At 34.3% G+C, this 19,684-nt stretch overlaps 3 protein-coding genes across 4 annotated transcripts; 2 read left to right on the forward strand and 1 right to left on the reverse strand.

Annotated features, from left to right (window-relative positions):
* Nucleotides 1–9,076: 9,076 nt before the first annotated feature.
* On the forward strand, nucleotides 9,077–12,156 carry LOC125188838 (glycerol kinase). The gene is made up of 4 exons (XM_048085898.1): nucleotides 9,077–9,309; nucleotides 9,573–9,794; nucleotides 10,181–11,147; nucleotides 11,698–12,156. Exons 1-4 carry the CDS (start codon nucleotides 9,176–9,178, stop codon nucleotides 11,941–11,943), a joined length of 1,569 nt encoding a protein of 522 aa, XP_047941855.1. The 5' UTR covers nucleotides 9,077–9,175; the 3' UTR covers nucleotides 11,944–12,156.
* A 972-nt stretch (nucleotides 12,157–13,128) lies between these two features.
* On the forward strand, nucleotides 13,129–13,694 carry LOC125191123 (VQ motif-containing protein 11). The gene has a single exon (XM_048088593.1). It carries the CDS (start codon nucleotides 13,162–13,164, stop codon nucleotides 13,528–13,530), a length of 369 nt encoding a protein of 122 aa, XP_047944550.1. The 5' UTR covers nucleotides 13,129–13,161; the 3' UTR covers nucleotides 13,531–13,694.
* Nucleotides 13,695–16,248: 2,554 nt separating this feature from the next.
* LOC125190635 (zinc finger BED domain-containing protein DAYSLEEPER-like) lies at nucleotides 16,249–19,486 on the reverse strand. 2 transcript variants are annotated; one of them, XM_048087984.1, is made up of 2 exons: nucleotides 19,367–19,486; nucleotides 16,249–18,373 (listed from the first exon to the last, which is right to left on the reverse strand). In XM_048087984.1, exon 2 carries the CDS (start codon nucleotides 18,370–18,372, stop codon nucleotides 16,351–16,353), a length of 2,022 nt encoding a protein of 673 aa, XP_047943941.1. In that variant the 5' UTR covers nucleotide 18,373; nucleotides 19,367–19,486; the 3' UTR covers nucleotides 16,249–16,350. The 2 variants fall into 2 exon arrangements, with proteins under 2 accessions (XP_047943941.1, XP_047943943.1); XM_048087986.1 differs by having other exon boundaries at nucleotides 16,249–18,323; nucleotides 19,367–19,479.
* Between the last annotated feature and the right edge of the window lie 198 nt (nucleotides 19,487–19,684).

Here is a 19,684-nt window from a genome sequence, read left to right on the forward strand (position 1 = left end):
GTGAACTGATGGAGTGAGAATTACAGAAATAATGTTAATGTCAAATTTATCCTTTACTGTATTTTTCTATTTTTTAAAAATTAAAAATAGTTGCCATGTGGCAGCTTGAGCTTCATCTGATGTTTAGATCTAATGGTCCAAATTAGTGGTATGGTGTCATTATAATAAGTGTTGTCATCTTAACACATCCCTATATATATATATATATATATATATATATATATATATATATATATATATATATATATATATATATATATATATATATATATATATATATACAGGGGAGGTGGGCATGTTAGGGTGCCACCTCCCCTTAAAATAACACCATACCACAATTTCTAGCCAATCATTTGTACACGTGGACGAATAATAAGCCGCCACGTGGCAAAAAAAATCTTGACAAAGACGGACAGCAGAATGTGCTGGTCTTTATACAACAATTTTTCTTGAATAGCAATATCCGACACACTATACAAGCAATCTATAGATTGTTGTGTAGTGTTTGTTATATTAACATTGTGTAGCGTTTATAATATTCTTTGTATAAGCGGTGTCACGGTGTCATTTTAAGAGGGGTTGTCATTTTAACACAAACCTATATATATATATATATATATATATATATATATATATATATGGATGTATTTATTTCCTTTTTCCTTTTCAATCTCAGCCATCCATTTTCAAGATCTGATGGCTTAAAATAAGGCTACCTCTATTTAATTAAAATGATTAAAAAAATTGAAAAGGTCAAATCTGGGATACACAAATTAATTTGTTATGGTAATTTCCTAGATTATGTTTATCAAAGATTGAAACGGTTTTTTTTTCCACGATCACACGCTGCATTCTTTCTTCTCTCCCTAAACTTTCAGCGTGAGTTCTCCATTGAAGACATTCTCAGTTCTAAATTGTTGCCTTTTTCTATAAATCGAAGAAGGCGGGATTGAGAGAGCGAGGAGAGTGGTGGAGAGATTCAATCACGACTCCGATTTTCAATTCCTCCACAATTGCATTTCGCATCTCTTCGCAACGGTTGAGATCAGATATGGAGATGTTATAATTGGGGGAATTGAACAATTTTTCTTCTCTCCTTCATCGTTTTTTCTCCATTGAAGACCTTATCAAGAAATTGTTGTCGTCTTTTTTCAATGGAAGACAACTGTTTTTTTTATTGATAAATTTTGGTAGAAAGTTATTGTATTAGTCGTGTAATTGACATCTATGGTTTTCTGTATTAGTTTGTGATTAGTTCGTTCTTGTATTTAGTTTTATTTTGCATCAGTTGTCGTTTTATTTTCATGAAATCATCAATTGTTTACAGATTTTCGTGATTTCTTTTCGTAAATTACAGCTTGTAAATTTTCGACAAGTAATGTACTATATTCAATGTATAATGTACATTGTAATAATGTACGATTATAGCTATATAATGTATATGACGTATTTGAATAATGTACATTACAATGAATTTAATGTGTGACAAAAGTCAAATCCATTCCCAAAGGGTTTAGCAATCCATGGGGCTAGGGCATATTACTAACCCATACATCAAAAATTAATTTTTGAATTATGTACGTACTTCAGGGAATAATGTTTAGGCTAAGTAGAACTAAATAATGTACGCCAAGTGGCCTTTAATGTACATGTGTAATACTAAATGAAGTACCTGTGTAAGTATTTAATGTTTGGCGAGAGTTGTCTCCACACCCTTTGGGTTTAGCAATCCATAGGGCTAGGTTGTAGTACCCACTCACAAACGAAATCATCACCAAGCGCAGAGAATTTGAATCGTTCCCCTTGGGTTTAGCAACCCATATGGTTAGGTTATAGCACCACCACATGAATTAAATTTCATTTTTAATGCGTTTAAGATTTGGTACAATAAATAATGTACCAATAGTATCTAATAATGTACATTTGGATCCGTGAATAATGTACAGATTGAAGAGAATAATGTTGAAAGGAAATTGAATTCAAACCATCCCAATTGCTTTACATCGTCATAAATCTAGACAAAATACCCTACAAATCTATTTCAAATCAGTTGGACACCTCCTAAACAATAGACAAAAGCTCCAAAACCCAGTTCATGGATGGCTTCCTTCTGCCGTGGAGTTAGGCTTTTTAAACAGTTCAGGAACTCGGTTGGGGTCCGTCGACAGTAAAGATGGTCGACTTTCTTCCCCCTCGGCTTCCTTTTCTCCGCGTCTTCATCAGAGGTACTCGTCTCGCTCTTTGCTCAACCAATCTCCCGAAACTTCAAAAATCAATAATGTATTGCATTAATATTATATAATGCACACTAATTGTTGTATAATGTACACATGGAAGCAAATAATGCACGATTGAATATAACATTCAATCAACATTCGATCGATTTTTTTAAAAAAAAAACACAAAGCATAATGTATACCACTATCTACAGTAATGTACCAATAACAGCAAATAATGCACATATGAATACAAATTTCACTCATTTTTAGGTATTTATCACAGCGTACAATAATGAACAACAGAGTGCTATATAATGTACAAAAACCAACAAATAATGCACAATTCAAGGGAACCAATCGTTGTAACTGAACACAAACTCATCATATACACCATATTCTACTATAATGAATAACTTGTCGATGCTAACAAAAGGCAAGTGCAACAGATTGCTATATGATGTACAAAAACCAACAAATAATGCACAACTTCAAGGGACACAATTCCAAGTAGCTTAACACACAAAATTCATATAAACAACTGGCTTGAATAAGGTATAACTTCTTGAAGACTAAAAATGAAAAAGACATGAGATTGCTCACCTACATTTTGGGTGTTTTGGGTATTAGATTGTCTGTCTCTTTTCGTCATGGTTGTTCTGTCAGACAAACCAACAATCAATTAAAAATAACAAGATGTAGTCTGCAAAATCCACAATAATGAACAACAGAGTGCTATATGATGTACAAAAACCAACAAATAATGCACAATTCAAGGGAACCAATCGTTGTAACTGAACACAAACTCATCATATACACCATATTCTACTATAATGAATAACTTGTCGACGCTAACAAAAGGCAAGTGCAACAGATTGCTATATGATGTACAAAAACCAACAAATAATGCACAACTTCAAAGGACACAATTCCAAGTAGCTTAACACACAAAATTCATATAAACAACTGGCTTGAATAAGGTATAACTTCTTGAAGACTAAAAATGAAAAAGACATGAGATTGCTCACCTACATTTTGGGTGTTTTGGGTATTAGATTGTCTGTCTCTTTTCGTCATGGTTGTTCTGTCAGACAAACCAACAATCAATTAAAAATAACAAGATGTAGTCTGCAAAATCCACAATAATGAACAACCATGTGCTATATAATGTACAAAAACCAACAAATAATGCACAATTCAAGGGAACCAATCGTTGTAACTGAACACAAACTCATCATATACACCATATTCTACTATAATGAACAACTTGTCGACGCTAACAAAAGGCAAGTGCAACAGATTGCTATATGATGTACAAAAACCAACAAATAATGCACAACTTCAAGGGACACAATTCCAAGTAGCTTAACACACAAAATTCATATAAACAACTGGCTTGAATAAGGTATAACTTCTTGAAGACTAAAAATAAAAAAGACATGAGATTGCTCACCTGCATTTTGGGTGTTTTGGGTATTAGATTGTCTGTCTCTTTTCGTCATGGTTGTTCTGTCAGACAAACCAACAATCAATTAAAAATAACAAGATGTAGTCTGCAAAATCCACCATTACACAATTATAAATCAGTAATTAACTACAAACTTCAACAATGGACAAAACCCTGACAAAAACAATAGCGATTTCATGATTTACGGAAAAATAAACAGACGATTTGTGAAAATCGTGAAAAATCAACCCAAGGTTTGTGAAAATCGGATATTCAAAGTGTCCATTAACCAAAAAATGGAACTTTTAACACCTACCTTGTTGTCGACTGGAAATTGACGGCGACCTCGGCAATGGAGCCCTCGATTTGGAGATGACCGATGATTCTACCACGTTTTTACGGCGACAGACGATGGCAAAAGTTTCTTCTCGACATCAATTTGGGGCGGCTAGGGTTTTTTGTGGAGAGATAGAATTGAGGGAACGTGGTTGATGAGAGAGAGTAGAATGATGGAGTGAGAATGGTATGTCAATTGGTTATCCCAAAAAATCCCGTAATTATTGTCATCCAATGCCTTTTTACTCTTATACCCTCATAATGCACAGATTAGGACTATTAATGCAACACGGGATCAGTTACTTAATCTTGATCTTGACCATCCACATCTCTAATCTAATGGTTGATATTAAGAAGGAAATAGACACTAAGGGGGCAATATATATATATATATATATATATATATATAGAGTTGTAATCAATGTCGAACCAATTTTAAAGACCGAACTAGAGACCAAATCTGGGCCATTAGATCTAGTTTTTTTGATGAGATGTGCTGCTGTGAAAATTTTTTCTGCTTCATTACTAGCTCATTTTACTTCATTGTATAGGTTTATTACTTCATTCTGTACCTAATACCTTGAAACTACAACATGTTTTTACTTGCTTCCAGTAGGTTTTGAAATGATTCAACATATGTTTCATTCAAATTCATTGACGTGGGTTTTTACTTGATTAACATTTAAAAATGCAATTTATTCAAGTGAGTTTATTACTTCATTCAGGAACGTTATTACTTCATTGGATAAGATTTTTACTTCATTCCAGTAGGACTTCAAATGCTTCTACACATACTTCATTCCAATAATTTATTACATTATTCCATGTGTTTATTAAACCAATATTAGCGTCATGGCGGTGGTGATAGATATTGTAGAGAGAAAGAACGGAACGCGATGGTGAAACCACATTTACGTACTGGAATGAAGTAAAAACCTACTGGAATAAAGTAAAAACCTACTAGAATGAAGTAAAAACCTACTAGAATGAAGTAATATATTCTGGAACGAAGTTAAATCTTCGTAATATGTTAGTATGACTTATTTACCTTCGGATGAATTAAAATAGGCTCGTGATGAAGGCGAAAATAATTTATAAATTTCTGTATCTTATCCATAAAAAACTAGATCTAAAAGCCCTAATTTGGTAGGGTTCGGTGGTTCGATTTTTAAGAGTGGATAATGGGACAACCCCTCTTAAAATGACACTGTGACACTGCTTATACATTAATATTATAAACGCTACACAACAATATTACAAACACTACACAACAATCTATAGATTGTTGTATAGTGTGTCGGATATTGCTGTTCAAGAAAAATGTTGTATAAAGACCAGCACATTGCTGCCCGTCTTTTTCCAGTTTTTTTTTTTTTTGCCACGTGGCAGCTTATTATTCGTCCACGTGTACAAATGATTGACTAGAAATGGTGATATGATGTTATTTTTAGAGGTGGTGGCACCCTAACATGCCCCTATGTATATATATATCTTACAATTTACAAAGTAAATAGTATATCATGCAAAATGTGTTCAAAATAATATTGAGGTCTTATTTGTTATGATTTGTTAGAAAATGTCGAAAATGACATAATACATCATACCTGCATAATTGGAGAGGGGGGGGGTGTTTCAAATATGACTTGACTATATATTTAAGTTGAATTGTTAGCATTGAACCCAATACACTTATATGGACCTAGCTATAGCAATTGGATCAAGCTCCATTCTTTTTCTTATCGATTTCTATGTGGAATACTAATAGGCAAACTTAGACATAAAATATTCTCTTAAAAATCGGTATTAATTATATTCGAATAGCATAATTACACTTTAGGGGATTTTCATATTACCGTTTGTATTTTGTTCGTTAGTCGATGTTATTTTTGAGCAAAGATTGGATTTGCACCAATAGAAACCATAAACTTTTTACGGAATAGAAGGATAGATTTACTTTTTTAAGATATGAATGGAGTCCGTTCTTCCATTCTATCCTATTCACTAGTACTGATTATTCATACTAAAAGCGTTTTCTTGGCTTTTATGTGTTGGTTCATGATCTAAACAAGCAATGTTTTAAAAATCGGATCGGCCGGTGAACCGGTGAGGCTACTGGTTCACGGTTCAACCGGTCCGACCGGTTCAATCACTGGTCGAACCATTTTACCTTTCAAATATATATAATTAAATATATCCATACAAAGTATATTAAATTTAATGAGTGATAAATTATAATTAGTAATATATAACAAAAACATATACTATTAAACTTTGTATATAAATTAAATATGAAGATCATTTAAAATAAGTGAATGATAAAATTTAAATAATAACTAAATACATAAATTATTAATTAGAATAACTAAAAAAGTACAATATTTTTCATATATAAATAAATAAAATTTATATTAATTAAAAAATGTTTATATGGTGAAATAATATTATAGACAATATATAAAAATAAACATGAATTTTTAGTTAATTTGGATAAATATATACTATATTAGTATTATTAGTTAATACATAAATTAAACATGATTTATTAATAAGTTTGGAGTATTATTTAGTAAATATGGAGTAATAAACTATGTTAATAATATATATACTACAATATTAAATCTTAGATAAAATCTATTATTTATATACATTCTACAAATAAAAGTAAAATTTAGTGAGGGATAGTTAATATTAAGCATATCACAACTGATAGTAATTATTTAAAAGTATAAAATTAAACACAAATTATTAATTTGTGTGGACAAAAAATTATAGGTTTAATGTATAACAATAATTAATGCTCATAATATTTCATTCAAGTACATTTGGTGGAGTGGTAGATATGTTGGTCTCTTGACTCATAGTCATAGGTCATGAGTTCAACTCCCACCAAACTCAAATTTTACAAAAATTTTAAAAATTTAGAAAATCGGTTTTCGATTCCCGGCCAGACCGGTCCGGCCGGCCGGTTCCGATGATTCATGGCGGTTTGATGTGCTACTGGTTTTATAGTGCAAACCGGACCGGACTATGCACCGATTCGCAGTCCAACCGGTCGAACTGGCCGGCCGAATCCGATTTTTAAAACATTGTAAACAAGTTTGCATAGTACATGTTCCTCGACGCTAAGGAAATCCTTAAAGTGAACAAGGTTAAAGCTACGTCCCGAACTGAATTTTTTTTAAAAAAAAAATCGGAAACAAAAGCCCTTGTCTTCCGTAATATTGATAGTCGTTAGGATAATTATGAAAATATAAATAAATCAAATATCATTTTATATTTATCTTTCACTCAAAAAAGAAGGATAACAACAAAATCTCGTGAGCTGAATTTAATATCTTCCATAAAGTCAAGGTGACATTGTCAACCGCTATCCACGAGGCTTTAGTGGGCCCAGTTTTGGCTTTATCTTCGCAAATAACAATAAATTAATTTCAATATACAATCGACTCATCGAGAATGGAGTTTTCTTTATTTCACTTTCTCTAGGATTTACCGATAATAGTACCCACTGGCAAAATATCTTATCTATATTCATTATAATTAATAACAAAGAGTCACACTTGAAACTTTTATACTAATGTATAGAAAATAAATGAATATTACAAAGCATGTCATATTGTTTTGCAAATGGGTGCAATATCTAATTCAATGCATAAAAGCAAAATACTTTCTCTGTCCATGAAGGAAAAAAAATATAGCAGTAATAGCCTGATCAAAAACTATTTATGTCTATCATTATGTCATTTCCACGGTTTAGCACTAGACTAACTAAACAAAAGCCTAGCAAAAGAATAGCAATAGCCTTGCCAATGCCCTAGCTCTCGCAAAAAAAAAAAGAACACACCAAAAGACATAAACAACGAAATGAATTAGAGAAAAAAAACATAGAAAAAAAATGAAATGAAAATAGGATATTATAGAAAAAAAATAGTGGACGAGCCGATCGCTCGTCCGTCGCGTTAGCCTGACGCAATAGTGGACTAACGCCACGTCCGAGCCGCTAGCCGGTGGCCAGGGCAGAAGTTAGTCCACTATTGTGCATGCTCTTACTTTGAAAAGTACGAAAAATAATGAACTTTCTAATTTAGAAATTCCTTTATCCCTAATGAGGTGAGATCATGTTCCACTAATAATATTTTTTTTTTTTTAATTATTTTTTTTATTTTACTAATTATATATTAAAACTCATGTTAAATTAAATGTTTATATTTTTTTAAAAAATAAAATAATTTGCCACTTGCCTTGTGATCACTCATTGCTTCATTAATTTTGTACATTTATTGTGGTTTTTGTTAGCTAGAGCTAGATCATAATAAATGCATGTAGAGTTTTTTGGTTGGAAAATGAAGTTTCATTTTAAACTTATAGCTTTTCCTCCTAGTACTATTTAGTCACTTTGAGTGCCCTTTTAAAATTAATTTGCCTTAATTATTATACCTTTAATTTATTTTATTTAAATGATCTGCTTTCTGAATCGAAAGTTAATAACAAATATTCAATAAAATTAAACAGTCCAAAATTGCTTGCGTAAAAATGACATCTTCATTTCACTCAATATATTAAAGCAATTTATTAACGTACGTACTAAAATAATTAGGTGAATAGTTTATGGACCGAAGAGAAGTACTGCTATAATGGAAAATTTATTAATAGTTCACATTTTGGTGGAATAATATTTCATCTGTCAACAAAAATAGTAATTTCATTTGTGCATAACATGAATTTTAATTAATACAAATTAATAAAATAAAAGAGAAAGAGAAAGAGAAAAAAAAATTAAGAAAAGAAAAGTTATTCAATTAAACAGAATAGGATTTGTTTTGATAAATATGTTAGAAACATGAGATTTTTTATGCACAAAGTACTGTATATCGAATGGACTAATGGAGTCTAGATTCTGGTATCAATCAGTACTATAATAATATAATTCTTTATTTTTGTTGCTACTAACCTATAGATTTATGATTTATCTAACTTTTTTGAACTATTGTAATTTAATTTAAATAAAAAAGTTGGTTGCCTTTTCTAAGATAATTGAAAAAATAGATATGAGTATGATAGTAACCGAAACAAATCACAAGGCATTCCAATAGGTTGACTTTTTCCACATCATCTCATTTGCTCCGTTTTCATCATTTCAACACCAAAATTCTAAGGAGAAAAAGTTTCAGGAAAAATGTCAGGGGAAGAAGTGTTTATTGGTTCAATAGATCAAGGCACAACCAGCACAAGATTCATAATCTATGATCGCTCTGCTAAATCCGTTGGATCTCACCAAGTTGAATTCACTCAGTTCTATCCACAATCAGGGTATGAATCAATACACAATATGACTCTGCTTTTTTCTCCTCCCTACATGAAATATTCAGCATGTTCTTGAAATTCGTTATTTATGTGAAAGAAAGATTCAATCTTTTTTCGTGGGTGTTTGTGTATTTCAACTGCGTGATTAGTCATCTCATGAAATCATTGGAGTGTAAAACTGTGCGTGTGTGTATGTGTATGTGTATATATGATCAATAGTAATAGGCAGTGGGTTTATGATTGGATGTGTGACTTTGTTGTATTGGTAGATGGGTGGAGCATGATCCAATGGAGATTCTTGAGAGTGTGAGAGTATGTGTTGCAAAAGCTGTTGACAAAGCCACTGCTGCTGGGCACAATGTTGATAGCGGATTGAAAGCAATTGGATTGACCAATCAGAGAGAGACATCTGTGGTTTGGAGCAAATCCACTGGATTGCCTCTTTACAATGCTATTGTTTGGATGGATGCCCGAACCACTTCCATCTGCAGGTCTCTCCTCTCCCTCTTGATTCTTTTTGGCTTCTATGAACTATTCATGCCTCATTCTTGAATTTTCTGTAACTAAATTTGGTTGTGTTTGTACCTTGAATTTACCTGTTAAGTGTATATTGATCTAAAGCTGGTATGAGTTAATAGTGTTAGTTGATGTTTGGTAAGATTCTTTACTCGTATTGTAACTTAGACGATTACTCTATTTCCTTTCACGGTGTTTTTCCCGTTGGAGTTCGGTTTTGCATCTCCTGGGGTTTGTTTAGCTTTCTATTCAATAAAATTTCGTTTGGTTATGGATTTTGTAAGGGTGTTATGCTTGATTTGTTTATGCAAGTATTGAGTTCTCATCAAAATGTATGATTCTTGTTGATATTTTTGTTCAGAAAATTGGAAAAGGAGTTATCTGGTGGTAGAACTCATTTTGTTGAACAATGTGGTTTGCCAATAAGCACATATTTCAGTGCACTGAAGCTGTTATGGCTGTTGGAAAATGTCGATTCTGTGAAGGGGGCCATGAAAAAAGGAGACTTGTTGTTTGGAACAATCGACACTTGGTTGATTTGGAACTTGACTGGAGGGAAAGAAGGTGGTCTCCACATCACTGATGTCTCTAATGCCTCGAGAACTATGTTGATGAACTTGAAAACACTCGAATGGGACGAGAAGATTCTGAATACTCTTGGGATTCCTTCAGAAATCTTATCTAAAATTGTCAGTAATGCTGAGGTAATAGGTAATATAGGCAAAGGATGGCCTATTGCAGGGATCCCAATTGCTGGATGCCTCGGTGATCAGCACGCAGCGATGGTGGGACAAGCTTGTCGTAAAGGTGAAGCTAAAAGCACGTATGGGACGGGGGCGTTCATACTGTTGAACACTGGTGAAGAGATCATACAATCGAATCATGGCCTGTTGAGCACTCTTTCTTACAAGCTTGGGCCTAAAGCCCCGGCCAATTATGCTTTGGAGGGCTCGATAGCCATTGCTGGTGCTGCCGTTCAGTGGCTGAGAGACAGCCTCGGCATCATCAAGAGTGCTGGTGAGATTGAGGAGTTGGCGATGCAGGTTGAATCGTCTGGAGGGGTTTATTTCGTGCCAGCTTTTAATGGACTGTTCGCCCCTTGGTGGCGCGATGATGCCAGAGGAGTTTGCATTGGCATCACAAGGTTTACTAACAAATCCCACATTGCTCGTGCTGTGCTCGAGAGCATGTGTTTTCAGGTGAAGGATGTGTTGGACTCGATGCACAAGGATGCAGACGAGAAGGGAGAGGTCAAGAAAGAGAAGGGGGAGTTTTTGCTCAGAGTCGATGGTGGCGCCACTGTAAACAACCTACTAATGCAAATTCAGGTCTGATTTTCTTTCTCCATCTATATTCTCTATGCCATGTTGTATTCTAGCTCATTATGATTGCGTTTCATTGGACCGTTGCTTCGTTGATCATCCAAACGAGCTTAGACATCCACTAGCTACATCACACAAAATGACATTTTGAGACTTGAATGCTCCATGCTATGCTATTGGAGTACAATATACTAACTCTTCACAGCCGTATATTATTGGAGCGTTGCTTGTGCTCTCGTTCGTCAACTAAACAAGCTTAGAGAAACACAAGCTACAGCGACAGAAGGCTGCATTACCTCAAATCACATATTGAATACTCTGTGCTACTGCTACACTAGCTTTGCTTCGTTGATCATCTAAATGAGCTTGTGAATATACGAGCTACATCACACCAAACAACATCTTGAATGCTCTATGCTATGCTATATAGTGTATACTAACTCATCATAGCCATGTTTCATTAGAGCCGTTTCTTGTCCTCTCGTTCATCAACTTAACGAGCAATACATTGCTTGAACGCTGCATTGCACCAAATTGACATGTTGGTCATTTGCAGGCTGACTTGTTAGGCAATCCTGTAGTCAGGCCGGCTGATATAGAGACAACAGCTCTTGGAGCGGCCTACGCTGCTGGACTAGCCGTGGGAGTGTGGACGGAGGAGCAGATATTCTCTCCGGGGGAGAAGATGAAGAAAGACACCACATTCCGTCCAGTTATAGAGGAGCAAGTGAGAAAGAAGAAGGTCGAGTCGTGGTGCAAAGCTGTTTCCAGAACCTTCGATTTGGCTGATCTTTCCCTGTAAGTTGAAATGTAATAGAATCTTTCTGATGCTGGATTCTTTAGGTTTTTCGAAGCAATATGTAATAAGATTGTTGACTTGGATTCCTTCATTTTCCTGTTTTTGAACACAACAAAAACACATGCATTACTAAAGCCTGCAGAAATTTGGATTGTGTTAAATTGTGAATTATTCAGCTGTGGTGATTCTACTTATATATACTACTGTTTTTTTTAAGTACAGTTTTGGATTGAATATGTAAACGTTGAAAGCTACTTTTATTTGCATTGGAAGTCTAAAATTGGGCCTTTTTAATTGTATTTGCATTTAAGTTGGTCTAAACGATTTGGAAATGAATGGTGTAGTCTAATACAAATGCCAAATTGTTGAGTAGGTGAAACTATAATAAGTTAATAACTTAATGTTGATAAATAGACATGTGTTACTCTAGTTTTAAGTACTAATTAATAAGTCTTTGTATTAGACTACATCTTTCTTTCCAAAGCATTTGACCAACTTAACTTCAATACAACTACAACGGCCCAAAGTCAGACTTTTAAGAGAAAAGTTAATTTGGTGGGGACTTTTTGGAGAAAACATGGCATTATTTTAATTAGTTCATATTAACAATTTGCGGTTAACCATCCGTATAAATTGCATTTTATCAAAATAGACATCATTTTCAATTAAATAGTTGTGACCAACTCAAAGACACGCTTATTGATTAATTAAATAGTCATATAACAAATCTTAAAACACTTTTTTTTAGAAGATAGTTATTTAAAAGAGAGTTCTTTAGCAAAGAGAGTTTTTTATTTGTCATGACTCATAATGTCAAACTTTAGTTACCCACGCAAACTAATTGTAAATCAAGTAATATATGATATGCTACCATATTTGCATATTACTTTTACACATGTGAAAAAATATGTGAATCCCAGTATCAATAACTCCTGTAGATTTTTTCTTAGTAAATCAAAATACATTAACCCAATGTGAATACATGTTGCAAATCATAGCTACCAACGAAATATAATAAAATAACAATAGAGACTTAAAAATTAGTACTACTAAATGGTAAAGAAATTTAGTGTTACGTTTCGTAGTTTGTTGCTATAGTATATGGTATTTACTATTAATAATATAACTATTTCAATGTATATTATAACATGAAGGATATAAATGAAGAATGAAATGCCACCATTTTCATCTCTCCAAAACACTCTCTCTCTTTTCTCTACAATGGCTGCCTCTTCTCCCAACCATTCCTCCCACCGATCCATATTCCACGACCCGGACACCACATTCGTCCAAACCGACCCGGAAACATTCCGGGAAGTCGTCCAAAGGCTAACCGGCGCCAGCCGTGACTCGGCCGCCTTCGAGAGAAGGACAACCGTGAGAAAGCTGAAGATCAAGCTCGGCGCGGTGATGGAGTCGCCGGTTTCCACGCTGGAGTACGCGGGGAGCCCGGCGACTCCGAGCGACGAGGAAGAGAGGGCCATTGCGGAGAAGGGCTTTTATTTGCACCCGAACCCGTTTGGCACTCCGCCAGGATCCGACCCGCCTGAGCTGCTGCCTCTGTTTCCACTCCATTCGCCTATTAATTGATCCTGTTTTTTTAGTTGATGAGTATTAGACTATTAGTAGTGTTGTGTGATTTGTAGTTTTAGAAGAGCTTAAATAAGGTTTTTATGTTCCATTTTGTTTGGGTTTTAGTAGTATAAAGAAGATCATGTCGGTTTAAATTTTTGTGTGGCATTTCCAATTTTGGTTATTCATTAATGTGCTTTATTTAATTTCTATCTGGGCTTAGACAGCCAAGAATTAATATGACTAATTTAATTGTATCATTCAATGTTCTTTGTTGTGGTATGGAGTACTTAATAAATTCTGATATTACTAGATTTAATAATAATTATAAATAAATAAATCGTCACACGGATTTGTTAGTTTGATATATTGTTCAAAACGACAAATTATTACTAACTTGTATGCACACATATATGGATTATGCTGTGTATTGCAAAGTGCATTACCTATTGACATTGTGACACTATGTGCGTGGAAGACCTTTACTTTAGGCCAAAAAAAGAGAGGACAAGACCTTCGCTTTAGAGCAACAAAAAGTTCAATGAGAGCGAGTATAGTTGCGTATGATGATAATTTGCTACTATGTGTATTGTATATTGATGGGGTATATACAAGGCAAGATACAAATATAATGAAAGATAAACTTTGGACATGATCATTGATTGTGTCGGACTAACAACCATATTTCACAAATACAAGGCATAATATGTACTTAATTACAAATTTAATAAGTTATAAAGGCCGTGATAAAACTGAGGCAACAACAAGAGATTTTGGATTCAATTCCACCAAGGTAGCTTTCACTTTATATAGTGGTTATTAACTGTATGTATGTATGCGATTTACTAATATATTTTCCACTTTGTATGATTGTATAGTGATATATCATTTGGATGTGGTAAAAAATTTTAATTAATTAATTCTAAAAATGATTAGATGTCACCATGGTACTGCCAGTCTGCCCTTACAAAAATAATTTGTCATGAAATGCAAGATAATATTGATTGAAGGGTTTAGGATAGTAATTGCAAAAAATGAAGAAAGGCGCCAATTTTCAAGTAGTAGTAGTAGTATTTAATAATTGGGATAGTTGGTTTTAATTGGATGCAGTGTTTAAACTTTCAAAAACATTTGAAATTGTCTCCAAAATAAGTGCAGCAAGCAAGGAATGTATGAATAGGGATAAGATAACATTTATTATATGGAAAGGACCACTGTGTCTGTAATGCCGTAAATTCAAGGTTTTCGACTATTTAAATACAAAAATCATAAGCACACAAATTTACCTTTGAAGTTACCATAAATAATTGTTGTGGACATTTTCGTGTCATTTAGTGTTATAATATCTGAAATAATTATTTGTTGCTGCTCATATATGTATAATATATTTGTAATTCTATGAGAAATATGATAAATTGAACGTGAAAATTGATTAATTCAAAAAGACAATTCTCGCCCTAACGTAAGAGTCTAACACCACTAAATATAAATTCATCGTCAAAGTCATAAATCATTATAAATCTTCTCGGTCGAATGACTAACAGTTAAGTTTAATTTTAATTTTAAAATTTGTTTTTATTTGTTCAGATCCATATCAACAATGGTAGTTTATGGCGCAAACTCTGGAGCTCTTCGTAAAACATAAATATTGGGTAGAAAAAATAAAAGGATCATGAACAATGTCGAAAAACCATGAGGTCTACCAAAAATGTCTGATTATGCTCCATTGAACCTACAATCCCTACATAAAACATACTAGTAGATATATATGTATAATCATAAATTTATCAGCTCAGGGCAAATTTAAGAGGACTCTCCACATGAAAACTCTAACCTTTGTTGAATGGTCATGGATAGCGACCAAGCAAGCTTTGCTCCAAAGCATATGATCCACGTTGCTAAGAATTGTTTTTTTTTTTTTTTTTTTTAAAAAAAAAAAAATTCAAATTGTTTTTATAACTTTTATTAAAGTTCAAAGTATTTTTCTGTATTTCTTAAAGGCTATTTTTATATTTTTATAAATCACTCCAAAATTCAGGCCATAAAGTGCACCTCATCCTACCAAAACGCATTTGGTGAGGGAGAAACAAAATCTAATTAAAATGTTTGTTTTAAAATTTTGATTTCTCATAGAGTCAATAATTATGCAATATACGTTGTTTCTTTTTTATGGCAAGAAACACATAGCTTTTGTCATCGTTCCGAGCAAGTGCTCACGAGAAAAGACATGTAAATATGTACATTTTTATGTACGATTCATAGTTGAAATAGCATGAATCATAAGCTGCAATTAAAGATTTCAAGCAATAAAATTACCCAAAAACTCAATCATAAAAGTATATGGTTTCTATTCTAGCCGATTGTTAGGAATAGGATTGTTGAAAATTTTAATACCGTTATCGAAATTTATCTTCAATAATGTTGGTTATCCCATTGAGTTTAATGAATTAGTTGTGTGGCAAGTACTATGTGCGTAAAATGATCAAGAGTTTAGTTACATAACATTTTATAGCTCCAGATATTCATGAATAATAGTAGTTGTGGATTAGAGAGTATGACCAAAGGACTTTACACGTTCATAACTTATCACATAGTACTCTTTAGGTAAATATTATATCACTATATTTATGTTACAACTCTTAAACAATAGTATCACTTTAATAAAAACAATTACTACTTCATAGATAGAAGAAAAGTGTATAGACAGATGTGCAAAATTGAAACATGGCTAAACGGTAAGGGGGGAAAATATTCTTCTTTATATCATCAAGAACAAAGAATATTAGCTAAAGCCTAGCAAAAAAAACTCTACAAAAAATGAGTGTGCAATAAAAAGCGTTATACTTCTGTTTTAACAAAAGTGTGAGAGGGAAATACTTCATTAGGTAGTGTTTGCGGATGCTGAAGCCAATCTTTTGCACACACGAGGGCCTGAACGGTTTTAGGTCTCAAGGAACTCAAGTGGCTATCCATCTTCCTCTCCCCTGAATCGAACACTGATTCTGGAGGGACAGTCGAGACCGGAATAGATAGCACGTCGGAAGCAAGCTTCGACAGAGTAGGATACCGTTCCCTATTCACTCTCCACCATCCTAATACATCAAAATCTTGCACACGGGGAAGAACTGATTCCTCAAGGTACTGGTCTATCTCAGACTTGACATGTGCTTCGCCCATGATTTCTGAGATGTCGACATAGAAATCAGACAGGCCATCATCATCATCATCACAAAGAATATCTTCAGATACCACCTCTTCTTTCACCAGATGCTCATTGTCACCTTCTATGATAGGGCAATGAAGGGACAGCATAACATAATCAAGATACAGATCATGCAGACCCTGATCGACAACCTTGATTTGAGAGTCGGCATCATCACCAAATATCCTGGAGAAGCTGAAGTCCACAACCTTCATCTTGAACCTTGGATCCATAACAACTGCAATTGCAAGAACAAGGTTGCAATCATCCCAGAATTTGGTAAACATATCCAGCAGTGGTCTTGTCAGCATGCTTTCAAAGAAATCCTGGCTCTCAGCATCATGCTTAAGTTTAAGATACATTTTCCACACAACATCAAAGAATGAGTTAGTTGTTGGGTAAACAGGGGAGTTTAGTATGTTCGCTGCCTCATAAAACATCTTCAAGTACGAGCAGAGTGTTTCCACCTGTCGCCATTCATCCCAGGACACAGACAACTTGTAATCTGGATCATAAGCATCCAGATTAGAAAATACCTCCTTCAGTTCAGAAGCAGCCACCAACATTTGGTAGGTGGTATTCCATTGGGTCAAATCATCAATCATCAAGCTCTTTGTACTGGGAACTTGAAGATCTTGTCTCAGTTTGTTAAATCTTTTTTCGTTATCATCTGACGTTTTCACATACTTCACACTCTGCCGTACTTTCTGAACAGTTTCCCTCATGGAATATAGAGAATCTTGAGCCAGACTCATCATCGTACGTGCATAGCAATGGTTAATCAACAGCTGACCTTTGAGAATAATGGTGTTCTTGACAGGTAGCATATTTCTAATAGTTTCTCTAGCACTTGGAGTAGCATGACTGAGGTTGAGAGTGATAGTAAATAACTTGTCCTGAATGCCCCAATCACCCAAGCAAGCAGCAACAGCATGCATAAAGGCTGTTGCAGAATCAGGAGACTGTACAGCAATAGCATTGAAGATCCTTCTTTGCAACTTCCAATCATGATCGGTAAAGTGACCTGTTACCAGTACATAAGCTACACTCTGATCTGACGTACATAAGTTTACTGTGAGGTTTAGACGTCCTGGAATTCCACAAAGAAGGTCCATAAGCTTTTGCTTCTCTCTCAAGTATATGCCCATAATCTGCTCTTGCAATAGGTTCACGCTAGGAATATTAAACTGAGGTTGAAGACTCCTTGTAAAATCCACAAAACCAGATTGTTGAACCATATCAAGTGGATAATCATGCTGAATTATCATTTTTGCAAGGTCGTAGCTGCAGCTATCACCGTCGAAGTAAGTACTCGGGACTCCATTTGAAGCACGGCAACGTTTTCTTGGTATGTTAGTGAAATTCACAGGGGGTGGAACATGTGAAATCATTTGATCTTTCTCCTTCTTACTACGCCCAACAGGGCAGATTCCCAAAGAAATATGACGCTTTAGATGACTGGTTCCAGCTAGCTTTGCGCCTGATATATAAGCAAATGATTTTCTGCACTGGTTGCAGAACGCCCTGACACAATCAGGATTTATAGTTTCAATTGTGAAGTGATCCCAAACCATGGACTTTTTCCTCCTTCGTTTATTCGGCTGGGCATCTGCATTGGGGAAAGCACTTTGATCAATAGATATATCCATTTCATACATCCTGCAATCATATAAAATCAAGGAGGGTCATTAGTCAACCATACGTGTTTTTGAATCAAGGAAATGCCTACAATAGTAAATATAAAGCATAAATGATTGATGCATATCTTGATCGCACAAACCAGATAAAGTAAGCCAGTACTGCTCAAGAGTCCTAAGTAATAGAATGCCACTAACACAATAACTGTTCCAATTGTAGTTAAGGCTTAATATTGTCAATCATCAGAATGTTAACAAGAATATCACATGTAGAAACTAATGATGATCTCAGATTATAAAAGGTTGCATTACATTGCTAAAAAGTTCTGTATATTTTCTATCCAAAACTCAGCAAGCAACTCTCCAATAAGTTGTGGAAGAATGAGCTATTTACTCAAAATTAATAAACCATTAAAATGCTAATACTATGATTCTACTAAAGTAAATACCACCCGGAAATCATTCATAAAACTAACCACTAATATACTGAACAGATAAAAGATACGCTTAGGCATTTAGGTAAAATATTATGGCATACGCCTAAACAAATTACTTCAGAATGATGCATAAACAGGAAACAATGTAAAGTAATTACATTGTCACATCTACAAGAACATTATGATAGTAGCCGTGTTCATCAAATACAAAGAAAACACTACCATAACATTTAAATATCAAGCTCTCAGATTTTTAACATAATACAAGCGAAACCACATAAACATACAAAAGACTACACGTTATACGGATAAAACACATCCAATTTAACGCAGTGGAGGCAATAATTCGATTCAGTACACATGATCATCAAACCAAACAACATTACCATAAAAAATCAAACTTGAACACACAAAATCAACACAAATTCCAGATACCCTAATTCATCCCCAATCATCACACGAATAGAGATAGGGTAAGAATACAAACAAGATAAAAAGGCAGAAAAAAACTTCACTATCGGTCGAAATTGAGAGAGGAGAATTCAAAAACGCGATAAGTGATGTTGAGAAACACTTACTTCAGCGACGCAGCGAGAGTCTCCGCCGCTGTGAAGCTCCGGGGTTAAGGGTTTTACGAGCTCTGTAGTGGGAGAGGGGGAGGGGGGAAAGAGGATGGGCTGATAAACCCTAATGGACTTTGCAAGGCGGCCTCTTTGGAGTTTGGGCGACATATATATAAACCTAATTCTTAGTCCACTAATTAAGGAAATACTTTTGTGTACAAATTTTAGCCGTCTGATCTAATTTTGGTTTATATTAATCTGATCGTAGCCGTTGATTTTGTAAGGTAATATTCCTTGCATCATCATCAATTCATAGTAGTAAAAGGTAACAAC

Source organism: Salvia hispanica, chromosome 5, assembly GCF_023119035.1.
Source record: "Salvia hispanica cultivar TCC Black 2014 chromosome 5, UniMelb_Shisp_WGS_1.0, whole genome shotgun sequence".
NCBI classification, from domain to species: domain Eukaryota; kingdom Viridiplantae; phylum Streptophyta; class Magnoliopsida; order Lamiales; family Lamiaceae; genus Salvia; species Salvia hispanica.